The sequence below is a fragment of the Loxodonta africana genome, chromosome 8 (assembly GCF_030014295.1).
Source record: "Loxodonta africana isolate mLoxAfr1 chromosome 8, mLoxAfr1.hap2, whole genome shotgun sequence".
Taxonomy (NCBI): Eukaryota; Metazoa; Chordata; class Mammalia; order Proboscidea; family Elephantidae; genus Loxodonta; species Loxodonta africana.
In genome coordinates, this window is record NC_087349.1 from 130997448 (window position 1) to 131015879 (window position 18432).

At 41.6% G+C, this 18432-nt stretch overlaps 1 protein-coding gene across 1 annotated transcript; it reads left to right on the forward strand.

Annotated features, from left to right (window-relative positions):
- Positions 1-14180: 14180 nt before the first annotated feature.
- On the forward strand, positions 14181-17401 carry LOC100673610 (pulmonary surfactant-associated protein A-like). Its single transcript, XM_003418619.3, has 4 exons — positions 14181-14876; positions 15185-15304; positions 16072-16149; positions 16628-17401. The coding sequence occupies exons 1-4, from the start codon at positions 14567-14569 to the stop codon at positions 17002-17004; spliced, it is 885 nt and encodes a 294-aa protein (XP_003418667.2). The 5' UTR covers positions 14181-14566; the 3' UTR covers positions 17005-17401.
- Positions 17402-18432: the final 1031 nt, after the last annotated feature.

Here is an 18432-nt window from a genome sequence, read left to right on the forward strand (position 1 = left end):
CTCCACGTCCTGTCCAACATTTATTATTTTGTGTTTTTTGGATTAATGCCAGCCTTGTTGGAGTGAGATGGAATCTCATCGCAATTCGAATTTGTATTTCTCTAATGGCTAATGATCGAGAGCATTTCCTCATGTATCTGTTAACCACCTGAATGTTTTCTTTAGTGAAGTGTCTGTTCATCTCCTTTGCCCAATTTTTAATTGGGTCGTTTGTCTTTTTGTGGTTGAGTTTTAGCAGAATCATGTAGATTTTAGAGATCAGGTGCTGGTCGGAGATGTCGTAGCTGAAAATTTTTTCCAGCCCGTAGGTGGTCTTTTTACTCTTTTAGTGAAGTTTTTAGATGAGCATGGGTGTTTGATTTTTGGTGCTCCCAGTTATCTGGTTTCTCTTCATCATTTTTAGTAATGTTTTGTACTCTTTTTATGCGTTGTGTTAGTGCTCCTAACGTCCCTATTTTTTCTTCCGTGATCTTTATCATTTTAGACTTTATGTTTAGATCTTTTACCCATCTGGAGTTAGTTTTTTGTGCATGCTGTGAGGTATGGGTCCAGTTTCATTTTTTTTTTTTTTTGCAGATGGATATCCAGTTATGCCAGCACCATTTGTTAAAAAGACTATCTTTTCCTCAATTAACTGACATTGGGCGTTTGTCAAATATCAGCTGCTCTTATGAGGTTGGATTTATATCTGAGTTCTCAATTCTGTTCCACTGGTCTATGTGTCTGTTGTTGTACCAGTACCAGGCTGTTTTGACTACAGCGACTGTATAATACATTCTAAAATCAGGTAGAGTGAGGCCTCCCACTTTGTTCTTTGTTTTCAGTAATGCCTCTCTTATCCGGGGCCTCTTTCCTTTCCATATGAAGTTGGTGATTTGTTTCTCCATCACATTAAAAAATCGATTCTTCTGTTGCTCGCGTTCTATTTGCTCAAGTTGTAGGGACAGTTCTCTGATTTTGGCTCTTTCTTTTTTATGTATGTGTGCATTTATCAGTATAAATTGACCTCTGAGCACTGCTTTTGCTCTGTCCCAGAGGTTTGGATAGGAAGTGTTTTCAGTCTCATTGCATTTTATGAATTCCTTTATTCCCTCCTTAATGTCTGCTTTAACCCAGTCTTTTTTGAGCAGGGTATTTTTCAGTTTCCAAGTATTTGATTTCTTTTCCCTGGTTTTTCTGTTCTTGATTTCTAGTTTTATTGCCTTGTGGTCTGAGAAGATGCTTTGTAATATTTTGGTGTTTTGGATTCTGCAAAGGTTTGTTTTATGACCTAATACGTGATGTATTCTAGAGAATGTTCCCTGTGCACTAGAAAAAGAGTATCCTTGCCTGCTGTTGGGTGGAGTGTTCTGTATATGTCTATAAGGTCAAGTTGATTAATTGTGGCATTTAGATCTTCTGTGTCTCTATTGAGCTTCTTTCTCTTTGTCCTGTCCTTCACCGAAAGTGTGTGTTGAAGTTTCATACTATAATTGTAGAGCTGTCTATCTCAGTTTTCAAAGCTGTTAGAGTTTGTTTTATGTATCCTGCAGCCCTGTCATTAAAAAAAATATATATTTAATATGGTTATATCCTCTTGGTATAAAAATCCCTTAAATCAGTATATAGTATTCTTCCTTATCTTTTGTGGCTGATTTCACTTTAAAGCCTATTTTTCAGAAATTAATATTGCCACTTCTTTTTTGTTTGTGGTTTGCTTGATATATTTTTTTCCATCCTTTTTCTTTTTCTTTTGAGTTTTAGTTTGTTTGTGTCTCTAAGTCTAAGGTTTGTCTCCTGTAGGCAGCATATAGATGGATCATTTTTTTTGGCGTATAGATGGATCGTGTTCTTTTATCCATTCTACCACTCTCTGTTTCTTTATTGGTGCGTTTAGTCCTTTAACATTCAGAGTAATTATGGATATTTATGAGTTTAGTGTGTCATTTTGATGTCTTTTTTTGTGGATTGTTGACAGTTTCTTTTTCCCACTTAATTTTTTGTGCTGAGTATTTTATCTTTATTTATTGTCTTTTCCTGTTCTGTGTTGTTGATTTTGTTTCTGCTGAGTATCTATTTTTTTCTTGTATTTTATTTTAATGAATAGGATCGTTAGTCTCCTTTGTGGTTACCTTAATATTTACCCCTATTTTTCTAAGTTTAAACCTAACTTTTATTTCTTTATATCGCCTTATCTTTCTCTCCGCATGGAAGATCTATGACTGCATTTCTTAGTCTCTGTTTGTTATTTTAATCTTGCTTCTTTCACATAATGACATCGCTGTTTCCCCGTTTTGATTGGTTTTGTGTCTTGATTTATTTTTGTGATTTCTCTGTCTGGGTTAACATCTGATTGCTCTGTCCAGTGTTCTAGTCTTGGCTTGATGCCTGATGTTATTGATTTTCTAAACAAAGAACTCTCTTTAGTATTTCTTGTAGTTTTGGCTTAGTTTTTACAAATTCTCTAAACTTCTGTGTATTTGGAAATGGCCTAATTTCACCTTCATATTTGAGAGACAGAAAAACTGCTTTTTATGTGTTCTCTCATCCCTAACTCTTGCACGTATTTTTCTAAATGGCATAATTTTACTAAGGATGGCTTGGGACTTCAGAAACTACTTTGAGAAACTTTTTGATACAAATTCGTTAATTTTAAAAGTGCACTGAAAAAAGAATGGATTGTTTATTTTGATTGGTTCAATGAGACATCAGAAAGACAAAAATATTCTAAAATTGCTTTTTCAAAAGATTCTTTAAAGTGTGCTGAAAATATGGTTATGAATATGTAATACTTTCCATCCTCCAGATGGTATTATCAAATTAGATGATAATGTCCCTTTAAAGAGCTGTATTCAGACTGGTTTAGAGATAAATAAGTTTTTATATAAACTGAATAGTCCTAATATTCCCTGAAGTCATGAAAGTGAACTTGTTTTCACAAAAGTTTTTATGTTTTGTAGTATTGTTACCAATCACTAATCTGACACAAAGGCTCCTTGTCCTTCCCGAGTAAGAATACACTCGAAAGACAAACTTTATCTTCAGCAAGCTTCCTTTTGCCTGAGTCAAACAAAAGCAGTCAGTGGGAGACTAAGCCTCTCCAAAAGACTGACTTGAAAAGGGAAGCAAAGCTAGGGCTTATATGGGTTCGGTGGAGATAATAGAGTAATGAATATTTAGTGGGCTTCTTTTAAGGGATGGGTAATTCTCAGAATGTTGGCTCATGCTAATTAGGTTGCACACACATCTGGAATCCAAAATGGAACTTCTGATATTCAAGATTGAGTCCTCTTGGCAGCCCTTGGCATCACTTATGGAATGTACTGCAAGCACAGTGATATTCGGAACTACATCACCATCTTCAGAGGCCTAAGGAAGGTTAAACAGCAGTCACACTTTGTTCTTCTGCACATGCATAGCCTGTAAAGGGGGAACGGGCTAGAAAAACACTAAGAAGGAGATAGTAATTCACAGCTGTTTCAACCTTATGTTGACAGGGTTTGGTTCCTGTTCACCCAACTTCTAGATGGTTAATCTTGTAACAGCTCTTTTGTTCCGCCAGCACAGTTAACCCTATCTGTCTCAGTATGCTGGCTTGAAGACAATTTCCAAGGTCTTTCTTGGTAACCTAGGCTAGATTGAGTATGCAGGATGTGTTCTGTTAAGGAAAAAGAGAAAGTAAAAGACTGGTAGTTCCATGATGAGAAAAAGGAAAGCATAGGACAAAAACTGGATGGATAGAGAGTTACAAAGAGGTTAGAAGAAGGTTAGTTAAGATTTGATGGGTTTATTTACAGTTTTGTTAAAGAACTTCAGTAATTACTGGGGTAAACTTAGTAAAGGGTTAGAAAAAACTTATGCTGAAAAAGAAAAAAGGTAAACTGATTACCTAGGATAGTAAAGACAGACAGAACAAAGAGTCAAGGGACCCCTTCCAACAGGGTATAAATCATTAAAAGGATATAGAAAAATAAGATAAATAAGATGGACATTGATGTGGTGAAAACAAGCAAGTATTATATTAATACATATCAAAGACTGGGGTGGATCAGTAGGGCCCTCTGCTTATCTTCCAATATTAAAGCGCCATAAACCAGTTTCCTCTACTCTGGAGGAATTTTAAAAATCCAAAAGACAAAAATCACAGTGAAAAACTGCACCTGAAACAGCCTGGGGCAGTGATGTACCAGATTAAATAAGATAAGGATTAACAAAGAGGCCACAGTTCCCTGTTTGACCCCTGGCCAAAGACCATGATCATATCCATATCAGTGAGTAAAATCATCAGGTGAAGAAGAGACACTTGTGATTTCAAAACCAGTTAGTTAAATGTTAGAAGAAGCTAAAGTTAGATTGAGAAAATATGGACAATGGTCGATGAGGTGAAGGTGAAAGTTTGGAACGTTTAAGCAAACTTTATTTCAACATTAATTATGTTTTCTGGTATATAGGCTTAAAGATGATTTCCGAGATCTTTAGGTAGATTAAAACATTAGACTGATAGTAAATTGAGTTAATTGATGGATATTCATTATAATTTACATTTAAGTACTTTTGCTTTTTTCTTTTTTTTAATGTGCCACAGATAGGGTAGATATGTTTTTGAGTCTGCTAATCAATGTGTTCATTTTTTGACACTTTAAAAAGTTGTACTATAAGAGATATGTTATAAAGATAGAAAAGCTTAAAAGGTTTAAAGAAAGGGAATCTTATTTGTTGTGGTCAAAGCTGGCTAAAGTTTAATGGCTTATTTATGAGATTTTTAAGAGCTTTAGTAGCAAATAGTATATAAAACTTAAATTCATTTTTTCTCTGTTAAAATTTTCTTTAATTAAGGGGTTGAAGTTTGTAAAAGGTTATCTTTATCGTCTATATAATCTGCCTAGAAGGCAAAGATTCTGTGTCTCATTAGAATTAATTTCTGAGTTTATTGATTGTATCATGTCCCCGATTGTTTAAAGGTACCAAGCCTCCTGGCTTTTGAAAAAGCTAAGGTTTTTACAGTCATGTTACTTCCTACATGTACTTTTAGCTGTCCATGTATTGGTGACCTATGATCCTATTTGACTAAATAATAAAACTCCTGAAACCTTTGACATTTTTCCCTTCCAAAATCCAATCTTAAGTGATGTCTTTTATACTTAAAGCCTTGTCTTATGGGTTTTTTAGACAGCTTGTGGAAAATCACAAAAGATTTTTTCCTGCTTTGCTATGGGAAAAGTGCTAGAAATAATTAGGTTTATTTGACATGTTGTGAGTTGTATGAAAAGTGTTGTCAAATCAAAGGGTGTGTCTCATTTTTTTTAGGTTAAAATTTATATGAGTGTCAGTGTTTTTACAGTGATGTTTTGCCTGATAATATAAAACAAAAGTATAATATCATCAGTCATAATTTTAGCTATTACTTTAGATTGTTAATTTGGTCATGACTTTATTTCCTTAATTTTAATTTGGCATAATCTAGGCAAGTGAGTTTCAACTAGAGATTTACAGCACTCTCCTATAGATTTTTATTAATATTCAGATGTTTAGAAACTTGATAATTGATAATTGATATATCCTAAATATATGCTTTTTTAAATATATGCTTGGTGTATTCATACTATTTTATGTCTCAAAAGTATTAAATGTTATATCTGAAGTTCTTTGAAAATGTTGTTCTTGTTAGGTACTGTCGAGTCAGTTCCAACCCATAGCAAACTTATGTACAACAGAACGAAACGCTGCCTGGTCCTGTGCCGTCCTCACAATAGTTGTTATGCTTGAGCCCGTTGTTGCAGCTGCTGTGTCAATCTGTTGAAAATAAGATTAGTCATTATGTTTAGAGGTATTTTGTCTGAAGTTTTTTTTAATTGATTTTATTTTCCTTGCATACCACAAAAACAAATTCTCATCAGCTCATTCACTTTTGAAAGTTATTAGTAATAAGTTAATAATGGCTATTTTTAAGTTTTGTTATCTGCAGATAGTTTTTACTCTGATGCCCTGAAAGTGCTTGCAATCAACCACAGACCAGAGTATTTCAACAAAAAAGGGCTATCTCAGAGAGTCATGGGAAGGACTATGACAGATTTTGAAGATGAACATTTAATAACACTGCTTAAATAGTTTTGAGATTTTATCACCAGACTGAATCAATATCTCCAGAACTCTTCTGGAGAAGCTGATGTGTTTATGAGACTCTAATCCAGGATCAAGTGGAACAGAAATGAATTACATATATAATAACAAAAGCATAAACAGCAAAAGAAAAAATAAAGAAATGGGACCTCATAAAAACTCAAAACTTTGTTTATCAAAAGACTTTACTATAAAAGTGCTACTATCTGGGAGAATATCTTCAGAAACCGTATACCTAACAAGAATCTAATAACCAAAATATGTATAAAACTTTGACAACAAGAAAACGATAAATAACCTAATGATATGGGCAAAGGATTTGAATAAATATTTCACCAAAGAGGACGTTCAGATGGCCACCAAACACATGAAAAGATGCTCAGTGCCATTAGCCATCAGAAAGATGCCAATCAAAACCACAACGAGATACAATTTCACTTCCACTAGGAAGGCTAGGAACCCTGGCAGCATAGTGGTTGAGAGCTATGGCTGCTGACCAAAAGGTTGACAGTTCGAATCCACCAGGCACTCTCTGGAAACTCCATGGCGCAGTTCTACGCTGTCCTATATGGTTGCTATGAGTTGGAATCAACTTGACAGCAAGTTTTTTTTTTTTTTTTTTTAGGATGGCTAAGATAAAAAAAACAGAAAATAAGAAATGTTGGCCAGGATGTGGGGAAATTGGAGCCCTTATCCATTGCTTGTGGGAATGTAAAATGATACAGCCATTGTGGAAAACAGTGTGGCATTTCCTCAAAAAACTAAAAATAGAGCTACCATAAGACCCAGCAATTCCACTCCTAGGTATATACCCAAAATACTTGAAAGCAGAGACTCAAAAAGAGACCTGTACACCAATGTTCATTGTACCGCTATTCACAACAGCCAAAAGGTGGAAACAACCTAAATGCCCACCAACAGATGAATGGAAAAATAAAATGTGGTACATGCATATAATGGAATCCTTTTCAGCTAGTAGAAGAAATGAAGTCTAGATACATGCTACAGTATGGACTGAGCTTGAAAACTTTATGCTAAGTAAAATAAGCCAATCATAAAAGGACAAATATTCTAATACATCACTTACATAAAAAGGCAAATGTATACAGACCAAAGTTTATTAGTGGTTACCAGGGGCAGGAGGGAGGGAGGAAAAGGAGGTAAACGGTGATGGGAAAATTGCATTGATTAACGGTAGGGTTGCACAGCTGTTTGTTGTAAGTGCTGTAGTAAGTTGTACAACTCTAAAAAGTTGAACTGGCAAAAGTTGTGTGGTAGATATATTTACAGCAGCGACCAAGAAAAAAAAAGCTTCTGAGGCTGCTTATGTACAACCAAACACCTCATGGGATTTGGTTGCTTGGTTTGGAAGTTTAGGGTCATGGTGCCTTGGATTGAATTGTGTCCCCCCAAATATCTGCCAATTTGGCTGGGTCATGATTTCCCAGGATTGTGTGATTGTCCACAATTTTGTCATCTGATGTGATTTTCTTTTGTGTTGTAAATCCTATCTCTACGATGTTAATGAGATGGGATTAGTGGCAGTTATGAAGACTCAATCTACAAGATTAATCTACAGTTTAAGCCAATCTCTTTTGAGATATAAGAGACAGAAGCAAGCAGAGAGACAGGGAGACCTCATACCACCAAGAAAGCAGCATCGGGAGCAGAGCACCTCCTTTTGACCTGGGGTTCCTGTGCAGAGAAGCTCCTAGTACAGAAGAAGATTGATGACAAAGACATTAGATGCATTAAAAAAAAAAAAAAAATTCTTTTTTTTTTTTTTAATTAGAGAAAGAAAATCTTCCCCCAGAGCTGATGCCCTGATTTTGGACTTCTAGCCTACTAGAGTGTGAGAAAATTAATTTCTTTGTTAAAGCCATCCACTTGTGGTATTTCTATTTTAGCAGCACTGATGACTAAGATCCAACAAGAATGTGGAAATTACCAAACAATATTATTAATATCACATGCAAGTAAAATTTTACTGAAGATCTTTCAAAAACGGCTATGGCAGAAAATCAACAGGAAACTGCCAGAAGTTCAAGCTGGATTCAGAAGAGGACGGGGAACCAGGGATATCATTATTGATGTCAGATGGATCCTGGCTGAAAGAAGGGAATACCAGAAAGATGTTTACCTGTGTCTTATTGACTATGCAAAGGCATTCGACTTTGTGGATCATAATAAAATATGGATAACAGTGCAAAGAATGGGCATTCCAGAATACTTAATTGTGTTCATGAGGAACCTGTGCATAGATCAAGAGGCAGTCCTTTGAACAGAGCAAGGGGATACTGTGTGGTTTAAAGTCAGGAAAGGTGTATGTCAGGATTGTATCCTCTCACCACACCTATTCAATCTGTATGCTGAACAAATAATCCGAGAAACTGGACTATAAGAAGAAAAACATGGCATCAGGATTGGAGGGAGACTCATTAACAAACCCAGTTATGCAAATAACACAACCTTGCTTGCTGAAAGTGAAGAGGGCTTGAAGGACTTACTGATGAAGATCAAAGACCACAGCCTTCAATATGGATTATACCTCAATGTAAAGAAAACAAAAACCCTCACAACCGGACCAATAAGCAACATCACGATAAATGGAGAAAAGATTGAAAGTTGTGAAGGATTTCATTTTACTTAGATCCACAATGAACACCCATGGGAGGAGCAGTCAAGAAATCAAAAGATGCATTGCATTGGGCAAATCTACTGCAAAAGACCTCTTTAAAGTGTTGAAATGCAAGAATGTCACCCTGAAGACTAAGGTGCATCTGACCCAAGCCATGGCGTTTTCAATTGCCTCATATGCATGTGAAAGCTGGACACCGAATAAGGAAGACCGAAGAAGAATTGACACCTTTGAATTGTGTTGGCAAAGAATAGTGAATGTGCCATGGACTGCCAAAACAATGAAAAAATCTGTCTTGGAAGAAGTACAACCAGAATGCTCCTTAGAAGCAAAGATGACAAGACTATATCTCAAGTACTTTGGACATGTTATTGGGGGGGATCAGTTCCTGGAGAACGACATCATGCTTAGTAAAGCAGAGGGTTAGCAAAAAAGAGGAAGACCCTTAACAAGATGGATTGACACGGTGGCTGCAACAATGGGCTCAAGCATAACAATGATTGTGAGTGAGGATGGCGTGGAACCAGGTGGTGATTCCTTCTGCTGTACATAGGGCCGCTATCAGTTGGAACCCACTCGATGGCACCTAATAACAACAAAGATGACTAAGACACCAGGTTTCATGAGACATCCCAGTGAATTAGCCTAATAATGTGTTTAGGGCTTCTGTTCTACCTCCTAGTTTGTTGTGTAGTGCCTGGGGTCTTAAAAGCTTGCAAGTGGCCACCCAAAGCACAGCAATAGTGTCTTAGTCATCTAATGCTGGTATAACAGAAATACCACAAGTGGTTGGCTTTAACAAAGGGGAGTTCATTTTCTCACAGTCTAGTAGGCTAGAAGTACAAATTCAGGGTGTCAACTCCAGGGGAAGGCTATATCTCTCTGTCAGCACTGGAGGAAGGTCATTCTCATCAATCTTCCCCTGAACTAGGGGCATTTCTGCAGAGGAACCCTGGGTCCGAAGGATGCACTGTGCTCCCAGCACTGTTTTCTTAGTGGTATGAGGTCCCCAACTCTCTGCTTGCTTCCCTTTCCTTTTATCTCTTGTAAGATAAAAGGTGGTGCAGGCGACACCCCAGGGAAACCCCCTTTACATTGGATCAGGGATGAGACCTGGGTAAGGGTGGTGTTACAGTCTCACCCTAATCCTCTTTAACATAAAGTTACAATCACAGAATGGAGGACATCCACACAATACTGGGAATCATGGCCAAGCCAAATTGATACACACATTTTTGGGAGGACATAATTCAATCCATAACGATTGGTTTCAATTCACCTAGAGCAACAGAGGAAGAAGGAGAGTAAGGAATAGGAGGAAGATATGGAATGTGTAGCTAGTTGTCTCTATGAATAACTGCCTCCTTTGCCAAGAAATCAGAAGAACTCGACGGGCATGGCTGCCATTATTGAACATTTTGATCCAAAATTCCATAGAAGAATCCTGATCCAAAGGGAGAAAATGCAGAACAAAATTTCAAATTCTCATGGACTCCAGACTTTCTGGAGCCATGGAGGGTGGATGAACCCCTGAAACTATTGCTCTGAGATAACCTTTTGTGTAAAGTCACCTTAAAACTGATGCACCTGGCATGACTAAATGACTGACCCAGGTATGAATCAAACCCCCTTTGCCCTAAATCCCTGCTCCTGCTTTCAGAATATGTGCACAGTCCTCCCTTGAATGACCAAGTATGTAGTTATTCTTACTTAAAACTGACAAAAATGTCTGTTCTCAGAAAATTGCTTCTGCAGTTTGTTCCCAGAAAGTCTGTGATTAACTGTCATTGTGAAAAGTTTACTTGTGACTCATGCATAACTCTCAGACCTCCTGCATAAAAACCCCTTACTCCCTCCAGACTTCAGAGCACTTCCTTGCATTACCCCTACTGCAGTTGCTTTATCCCTCAATAAAACTCTTTACTGTCAGTTTTAACAGAGTATAAGTTTGGTTTGCTGCTTCTCCTATGACATTTCAAACTGTAAACAAAATACTTTCCAAGAAGTCATCTTAAAATTGGACAATAGCTTAGTTTAACTAGTAAAAAAAAAAAAAAAAAACTCTGCTTTGAGCATTATGCTCTTTTAAGAACTATTTATATGAGATCAAATTGACAATGGCAACTCAAAAGATTAGGCAGGAACCTTAAGGGGCAGTGAATTATGTTAATGAGGGAGGAACAACTCAGAAAAGAAAGGTGAGAATGGTTGCACAACTTACAGAATGTAATCAGTGTCACTAAATGGAAATGTAGGAACTATTGAATTGGTGTATGTTTTGCTGTGTATATTCTCAACAATAACAAAACAAAGAAAATTTTGAAGAAAATTTAAAAATCATCTATTTGAGACCAAACAATGATATTTACTGTGAAACAAAGATGATAAATGGAACAACCAGAGCAGAAATGATAATGTTGACACAATGGGGAAAACGTCACCAATGTCAGTAATATGTGTAAAAAAAAAAAATGTGTAGAAATTGTTAAATGGGAACATAATTTGCTTTGTAAACTTTCACCAAAATTTCAATAAATATTAAAAAATAAAAATTGGAAGTCTGTTTCTGAAAATAAGGAAATCAATTAAAAGGATGCAATTAGTAAAAAAAAAAATTTTTTTTTTTGATAGGTTCAATTCTTTTTTTTAAAAAAGTAGTCTGGGCAGTGCCTGAGGAACATGCCATCTGACCAACGACCGTTCAAACAGCTAGGGTGCAAGAATAAATCTAAACTATTTCAAGAGATTTTATTTCAGTTGCCATCAAAGTGAGCATCATTAATATCAGGACAAATTGGGATCATGTGCTCTCAGTAGGATGTGATGAAGGCACGGCATGATTTTTATGGTCTTCCTGTCAAAGTTGGAGACTCTGAGTCTACACATGAGTCAGCATATTAGGAAAACCCAAACCAAGAGACATTCTACACAGTCACTAACCTGCCATCTCCAGAAAAGTGTTAAGACCAAGAAAGTTAAGGAGTGCCCGAGGAACTGTTTCCGACTAAAGGAGGCTAAAGAGACATGGCAGTTAAATGGAACACATGATTCTAAATTGGACATCTGGCAAATTTCGCATAGATTTTGAAGCTTATTTGGAGTCATTGTACCACCACTTCCATCACCACCAGTTGCCACGGGGTCAACTCCAATTCATAGCAACTCCTTAAGCGTCACAGTAGAACTGCACTCCATAGGGTTTTCAATAGCTAATTTTTCAGTAGTGGATCACTAGGTCTTTCTTCTGAGGTGCCTGTGCAGACTCCAACCTCCAGCCTTTCAGTTAGTAGCCAAGTGCCTTAACAATTTGTACCACCCAAGGACTCCAATTTCTTGATTTTGAGGGTTATGTAGGAAAATGTCTTTGTATGAAATATACACTAAAGTGGTGGGGTAATCTACAGGAACTCACACTTGCAGGTTTAGGAATAATTTGCACTGTACCTGCAACTTTTTAAATAAGTTTTATATTGTTTCAAATAATGATAATAAAAATGAAAACCAAGGCTCAAAAATTTATGTAAATTGCCTGAGGCCACCTGAAGAGGAAGTGGCAGCCCCAAATTGAAATTCAGATGCATCTGATTCCTAAGTCCACGCCTTTCCTCCATTTGTTACATTGTTTTAGACATCCCAGCTGCCTCCTCCCAGACCCTACAAAAATTGCCAAGCAATTTCACCTGTTTCACCACCTGTAATCACCACCCTCCCCCCCACACACATAGCCAAGAGGAAGTCCTCTTTCATGGAGCTGTTCCCCCTGTTACCCAGGACCTGCACTGTGTCTGGGGCAGGCAGTACGGCAGCTGAAGGCATCATCCAAATAAGAACTGGATGGTTTCTTGCTCCTATGAGTGGGGTCCACTTAGCTGAGCTCCTACTTCCCAGAAGATCTTCTGCTCTGCCCAAAAATCTCAAGCACTCTTCCAACCACTTACAAGAAAACATGGAAATGGTTCTGTGTCTTGGTCCCCATTGTTACCACTCTTGCAGTAGTAGATTCCCTCCTAACCCAACAGCTTGAGTAGGAACACTCATCAATTAGGGTTTCATATAGCATTCCACCACTTTATGAAATTACCACTTATTATCACAATATCAAACATCACCCATGGCCAAAGACAGAAGCTGCCACTCTCCTGTGGCCTTCCTGGCACTGCCTTGCTTCCCAACAGCTGAACCTGCAGGACAGAGAAAAGTGGAACATTTAATCATGACTGCCCATGAGCCCTGGTGGCGTAGTGGTAAAGTGCTATGGCTGCTAACCAAAAGGTCAGCAGTTCTAATCCATAAGGCACTCCTTGGAAACTCTATGGGACAGTTCTACTCTGTCCTATAGGGTCGCTATGAGTCGGAAACGATTTGATGGCAGCAGGTTTGGGTTTTGGCCCATGTGCCCACTGACTCTATTTTAGACTACAGGGGCCAGGGCTGGTAGGCCTAGGGGTTCAGTGGTGAGCCAGATCCCAGTACAGACAGGGTACTCCAGGTTAGGCTGACTTCATTCAGCTTGAGCTGTGGGTGCTACATTTTTTGGAACCAAATTAGTAACCAAATGGACCCTTCCAGAAGCTAAAGAAGCTCTGGATGGGGCTGGGAGTGTCCCAGGTAGAAGTCACATGGAGACATCCTGTGTTTCTGTTCTGTCCCTTTGCTCTCCTGGGAGAGTTTGGCCTTGGGTACGTTCTCTTCACTGGTGAGAATTGGAAAGTTGGTGATACTGGGACTGTGGGTGTGCCACCATCCAAGGGGGGGCGCAGACAACCAGGAGGGAGGGAGCTCCCTTGGGACATGCCTTCATCTGTGTACGTGTAAGTGCCCTGACCTTCACTGCTTGGGAGCTGAGCCCAGGGCTGGGGAGGGGTGAGTGGCCTCCAACCTACTGGAAACTTCCTTTCTGAAAGAACTGGGGTTCTTGGAAGCAGGTCCTGAGCTCCCCTCAAGGGTCCTAAGTGACACTCCAGCCTGAGTGCCCTTCAAGCAAATGTTCTGTGTAAACTAGATGACACTTCCTGCCTGGCCTTCCCAAAGTAGAGGCCCTTGTGACTTGTGACCAGGTCCTCTCCTGGGTAAGGAGGGAGCATGGCAGCCCCCATCCCTATAAATGATGCTTCCCACCCCTCCGTTCTGACCCAGAGTCCATGTGGCCTGAAAGGTGTGTGGGTGAGTCTGGCCCCATCCTCTGGGTCTTCCCCAACCTGGCTCCTGCCCAGAGCACCACACTGCAGGCAATGACAATCAGCCCAGCAGCCACAGACTTGATTTGTGGTCCCGGCAGAAAGGAGGGGGCTCCCCACTTCCCACTGGGAGTTGTTCTGCTGAATCATAACTGTAGGTGCAGAGAAATGGGCTTGAAAATATCTTTACATCCTGCCATGCTCCTGGACCAGGCCCACTCTCAATAGAGGCTTAGCAGGGCCTGCGGAGGAGGGGGGGTGGGAGAAATAGCTCCCCAAGGAGGAGACACCCCGGCAGAGGGAAAGGGAAGAAGACTCCTCACCATTTGCAGGAGCCCAGGTCATAGGCCTGGGTTGTATCCATTTACCCTTAGGACCCCAATCTCTCAGAACCTGAAAACAGGGCAGTTCAATGCCTAATGGATAGACAGAATGAGCCCATGAGTAAGTGGCCATGTTCCTCCTCCAAACAGCCTGGGGGGCACAGGTCAAGAGTGTCCCCAGGGCAGGGAAGATTAAGCTGAAGTCAGGAGAGGTAATGTGAGTTCCCCATGGTCACACTGCAAGACCCTAACAGTGGTGTGATGCCATTTCAGAAACCAGATGACAGTGGGAGTTTCTGTGGACAGTCAGTGTCTTCCCAGGCTTCTGTATGGGCCTTCCCTGGCTCTCAGACTACTCCAGGTGGCTGTATCCTGACAGAGCACAGCCGGGGTGGGGGGACTTTGGTAAGTTCTTCAGACGGGCCAACGGCACTTCTTTCTGCAGGACAAGCTGTGGAACAGGAACCATGTGGCTGTTCTCTCAGGCCTTCACCCTTGTCTTGCTGGTGGTGTTGGACGTCAGGTGTGATGTGAAGGAAGTTTGTATGGGGAGCCCTGGCATCCCTGGCATACCTGGATTACATGGCCAGCCAGGCAGAGATGGGAAAGATGGTATCAAAGGAGACCCTGGACCTCCAGGTACCAGGCTAGAGAGATCACCTTCAACTGAGGGACAGTGTCTATCTTCAGGAGGCTCCTCCAACTAGGGCTCTGGGCTCTGGGCTCTAGGCTGGGTCTTGAACAGGTGTCTAAGGGTCAGCTAAGTGGTGGGACATGGTGGGAGTTTCTTGGGGCCCTTACGCTGGAGCAGCCCTGAGGGTCTGTCTTCACAGTGCCCAAGGAACAGCAGGTAAGTCAGCCCAGTGACAATGGAGGTACGTTCACATCAGTCCTGACTCAGCTGTGGGGGATTGACCCCATACATCCATGGTCTCTCCTCCCTGCAGGCCCCATGGGACCCCCTGGAGGAATGGCAGGCATCCCTGGGCGTGATGGACTGACTGGAGCCACTGGTGTCGCTGGAGAGTGTGGAGACAAGAGAGAGCCTAGAGAGTGGGGCCCCCCAGGTGAGAAGCATTGGGGCAAGCAGACAATGGCATCACTGGTAGGGTGCCTAGACAGTCAGTTATGTGGCTGCTCAAAGCCCATGATGGGGTTCACCCAAAACCATGGCCACCCAAGGGCTGATGGGAAGTCCCCAAAGAGCATGTCTTCCACATAAGAGGAGACAAGGTTGGGAGACAAGTCAGAGGTGTCTGGGTGGCTATGGCCAAAACACAGGGACTGACTTGTGTGGGAAGTACTCTGCATATCATGGCTCCTGTGGGGAACCATAAGGTGGGAAGAAGGACAGCATTTCCTGGGACTGAGGTGTTGGGGGCATTCTGAAAGGAAAGCAGGCTTGCATGGACAGAGGATTCAGGCAGATGGTCTGCTTTGGAGCTCTACAGGCAGATAGGAGCTCCAACACTCTGAGTAGTAATCAAGGTCCAGCGGGAGATGGAGAGAGAACTGAACTTGTCCTTGATGGGAGTGGGGAGGGAACCTACCCAGAAACCAGGAACCCCCCTGAAGTGGGCAGCCAGTTAGCTGAGGGCTATGCCAGAAAAGAGCAGGGAGGGGGATCCACAGGGACAAAACTAGATGAATGGGTGGGCGTATAGGGAGTTTGAGAACACCTCCAGCCTTATGGACTTATAACTTGGGGCCTAGGCAGTGAGGATGGACAACTAAAGGGCAGAGTGCCAGGCCTGCAACATGGACAACTGCTTCTTGGCAACCATGGGAACCATTGTTGGCTTGCCCCTCACCCTGGGTGGCGGTCTCTTTGTAGGGCTTCCAGCTTCTCTGGATGAGGAGCTCCAAAGCACACTCCATGACTTCAGACATCAAATCCTGCAGTTAATGGGAGGTAAGAGGGCCCCTTGGGGCCTTACAGGGTAGGAGACTCTCCCACAATTCCCCTCATCCTCTGCACCTGCCTCCAGAACATCAAGCTCTGACAAACAGGTGTGGACATGCAGGAATTGGGGAGAGGAATGGTGCTTCTGCTTTCTGATATCTCTAACTGGCCCAGAGGGAGATGGGGTAGACATGCCTCCCTAAGTCCCAGGAAGCATAGGCTCCCTAAGTCCTCCTATCTTGCTTTCTAATGAATCCCTGGGCATGTTGTGGACAGTCAATAAGCAATTGTTAAATGGATGAATGAATTAATAAACAGTTGGGTGGAGCATAGAGTAGCAGTTAGAAAGACTAGGATTAGAAGGGAGAGAGAAGGCACAGAGAGGTGGAGGTGAAGAGGTTGGAGAGCGAGCAGGCAGAGAACCGAGTGAGGGAGACAGGACTTATAGACAGCAGCCAGTGGCATGACCTGGCACCCTTTCTCTCAGTCCTCAGCCTGCAGAGATTCATGCTGGCAGTGGGAGAGAAGGTCTTCTCCACCAATGGGCAGTCAGTCAATTTTGATGCCATTAGAGAGTCATGTGCCAGGGCTGGTGGTCGAATTGCTGTCCCAAGAAGCCCAGAGGAGAACACAGCCATTGCAAGCATTGTGAAGGAGCACAGCACTTATGCCTACCTGGGCCTGGCCGAGGGCTCCACCCCTGGAGAGTTCTACTACCTGGATGGGGCTCCTGTGAACTACACCAACTGGTACCTGGGGGAACCCAGGGGCCTGGGAAAGGAGAGGTGTGTGGAAATGTACACAGATGGACAGTGGAACGACAAGAACTGCCTGCAACACCGACTGACCATCTGTGAGTTTTGAGCAGGCTGCTGAGGCCATAAAAGAGATGGGGTCCTACCTACCCTTTCAGCCATCAACCTGAACATCCACCCACCTGGTCTATGGGAGGCTGTAGTTCCTCTCAACAAAATTGATTTGTGGCTATTAGAGCTGGAGGCTTCCATAGCTCCTCCTTTCCCTGGATGGGTCCTTACTCCTCCCATCATCACTAATCAATCTTGACACTCCTCCTTGCTGAGCCCCTGGACTTACTCTGACCCCTTCTCAGCACTGCTCTCTAGGAGCCACCCCTAGTCTTTGGCCTTTGGCATGACGTGGGAACTTCCTTCTTCCTCATCTCATCCAATCCCTTCATTTATAGATGGCAACAGGAGTGTCCTGGGATGGAATGCCACTCCAAGGTCACGCTAACAGGCCTGCTTCCTGGCCCCTCAGCTCTTTCTCTGCAGCCCACTGCCTGCCCAGCACCACCAAGGCTTAGCAGTGTTGAGCAAGCATAATGACCGAGGCTGGAAGGCTGCTAAGCTATTCCAAATGCGTGGGGCTAAGGACACATTTGGGATTATCTGGCACCCTGGATCTCTGAGGCACACCTGGTATGGCTCTCCATGAGATCAGAGGGCCAGAAGGGGTCCCAACATGGTTGAGGCCAATCCTAGTGACTGGCATGCAAGGTCCACTCCCTGGGGTCTGGGGTGCTCACTCAGCCACTGGACCTAAGAGCAGCTAGCCTTTGCCTCCAAAACAGACCCTCCAGACATGACCCAAGCAACTTCCCACTGATGGATATGGCCCCACACCACTTCAGACCTCAGCGAGGCCTTCACACCACTCATCCTGGTTCTGTTTTCTTCTTTAATTTGTTCACTCAGATATTTTATTAGAATCAACTTTGTTTCAGGTCTTAGCCTGTCTCCTGGGTATGGGCAAGGTATCCTGTCACCTTTGGAGACATTTATATTCCTGAATTTATTTCTTCATCCGTGTAACGGGGATAAAATACTTACTGCTGTTACAATTATTACTATCATTCCTACTACCAAAATTACTACCACAACTACTACTACAGCCAGACAATGTACCAAGCACTTTGCCAAGCACTTCTAATAACTTATTAAATATTATTTAGTCCTTTTTTTTTTAAGACAATGCCATGGGGCCAGTATTATTTTCCCATGTTTTAGATGAGGACACTGAAGCTCAGAGATGTCAAATATTTTGAGTATTGTCAAGTGGAGAAAGTGGCAAAGGCTAGATTCAATGCCCTCCCTTTGAACAAAGATGATTTGAGTGTAATAAAATCACGAATACATTTGCATGGGTTTCCATTGCCTTTGATTCCAAGAAATATCACATTTCTGAACTTTTATAACTCAAGTTAACTCTTGCTCTGAGCTTCCATCTCCCTGAAGTGTGGGAAATTCATTTTCAGGATATGCTTGCTTTGTT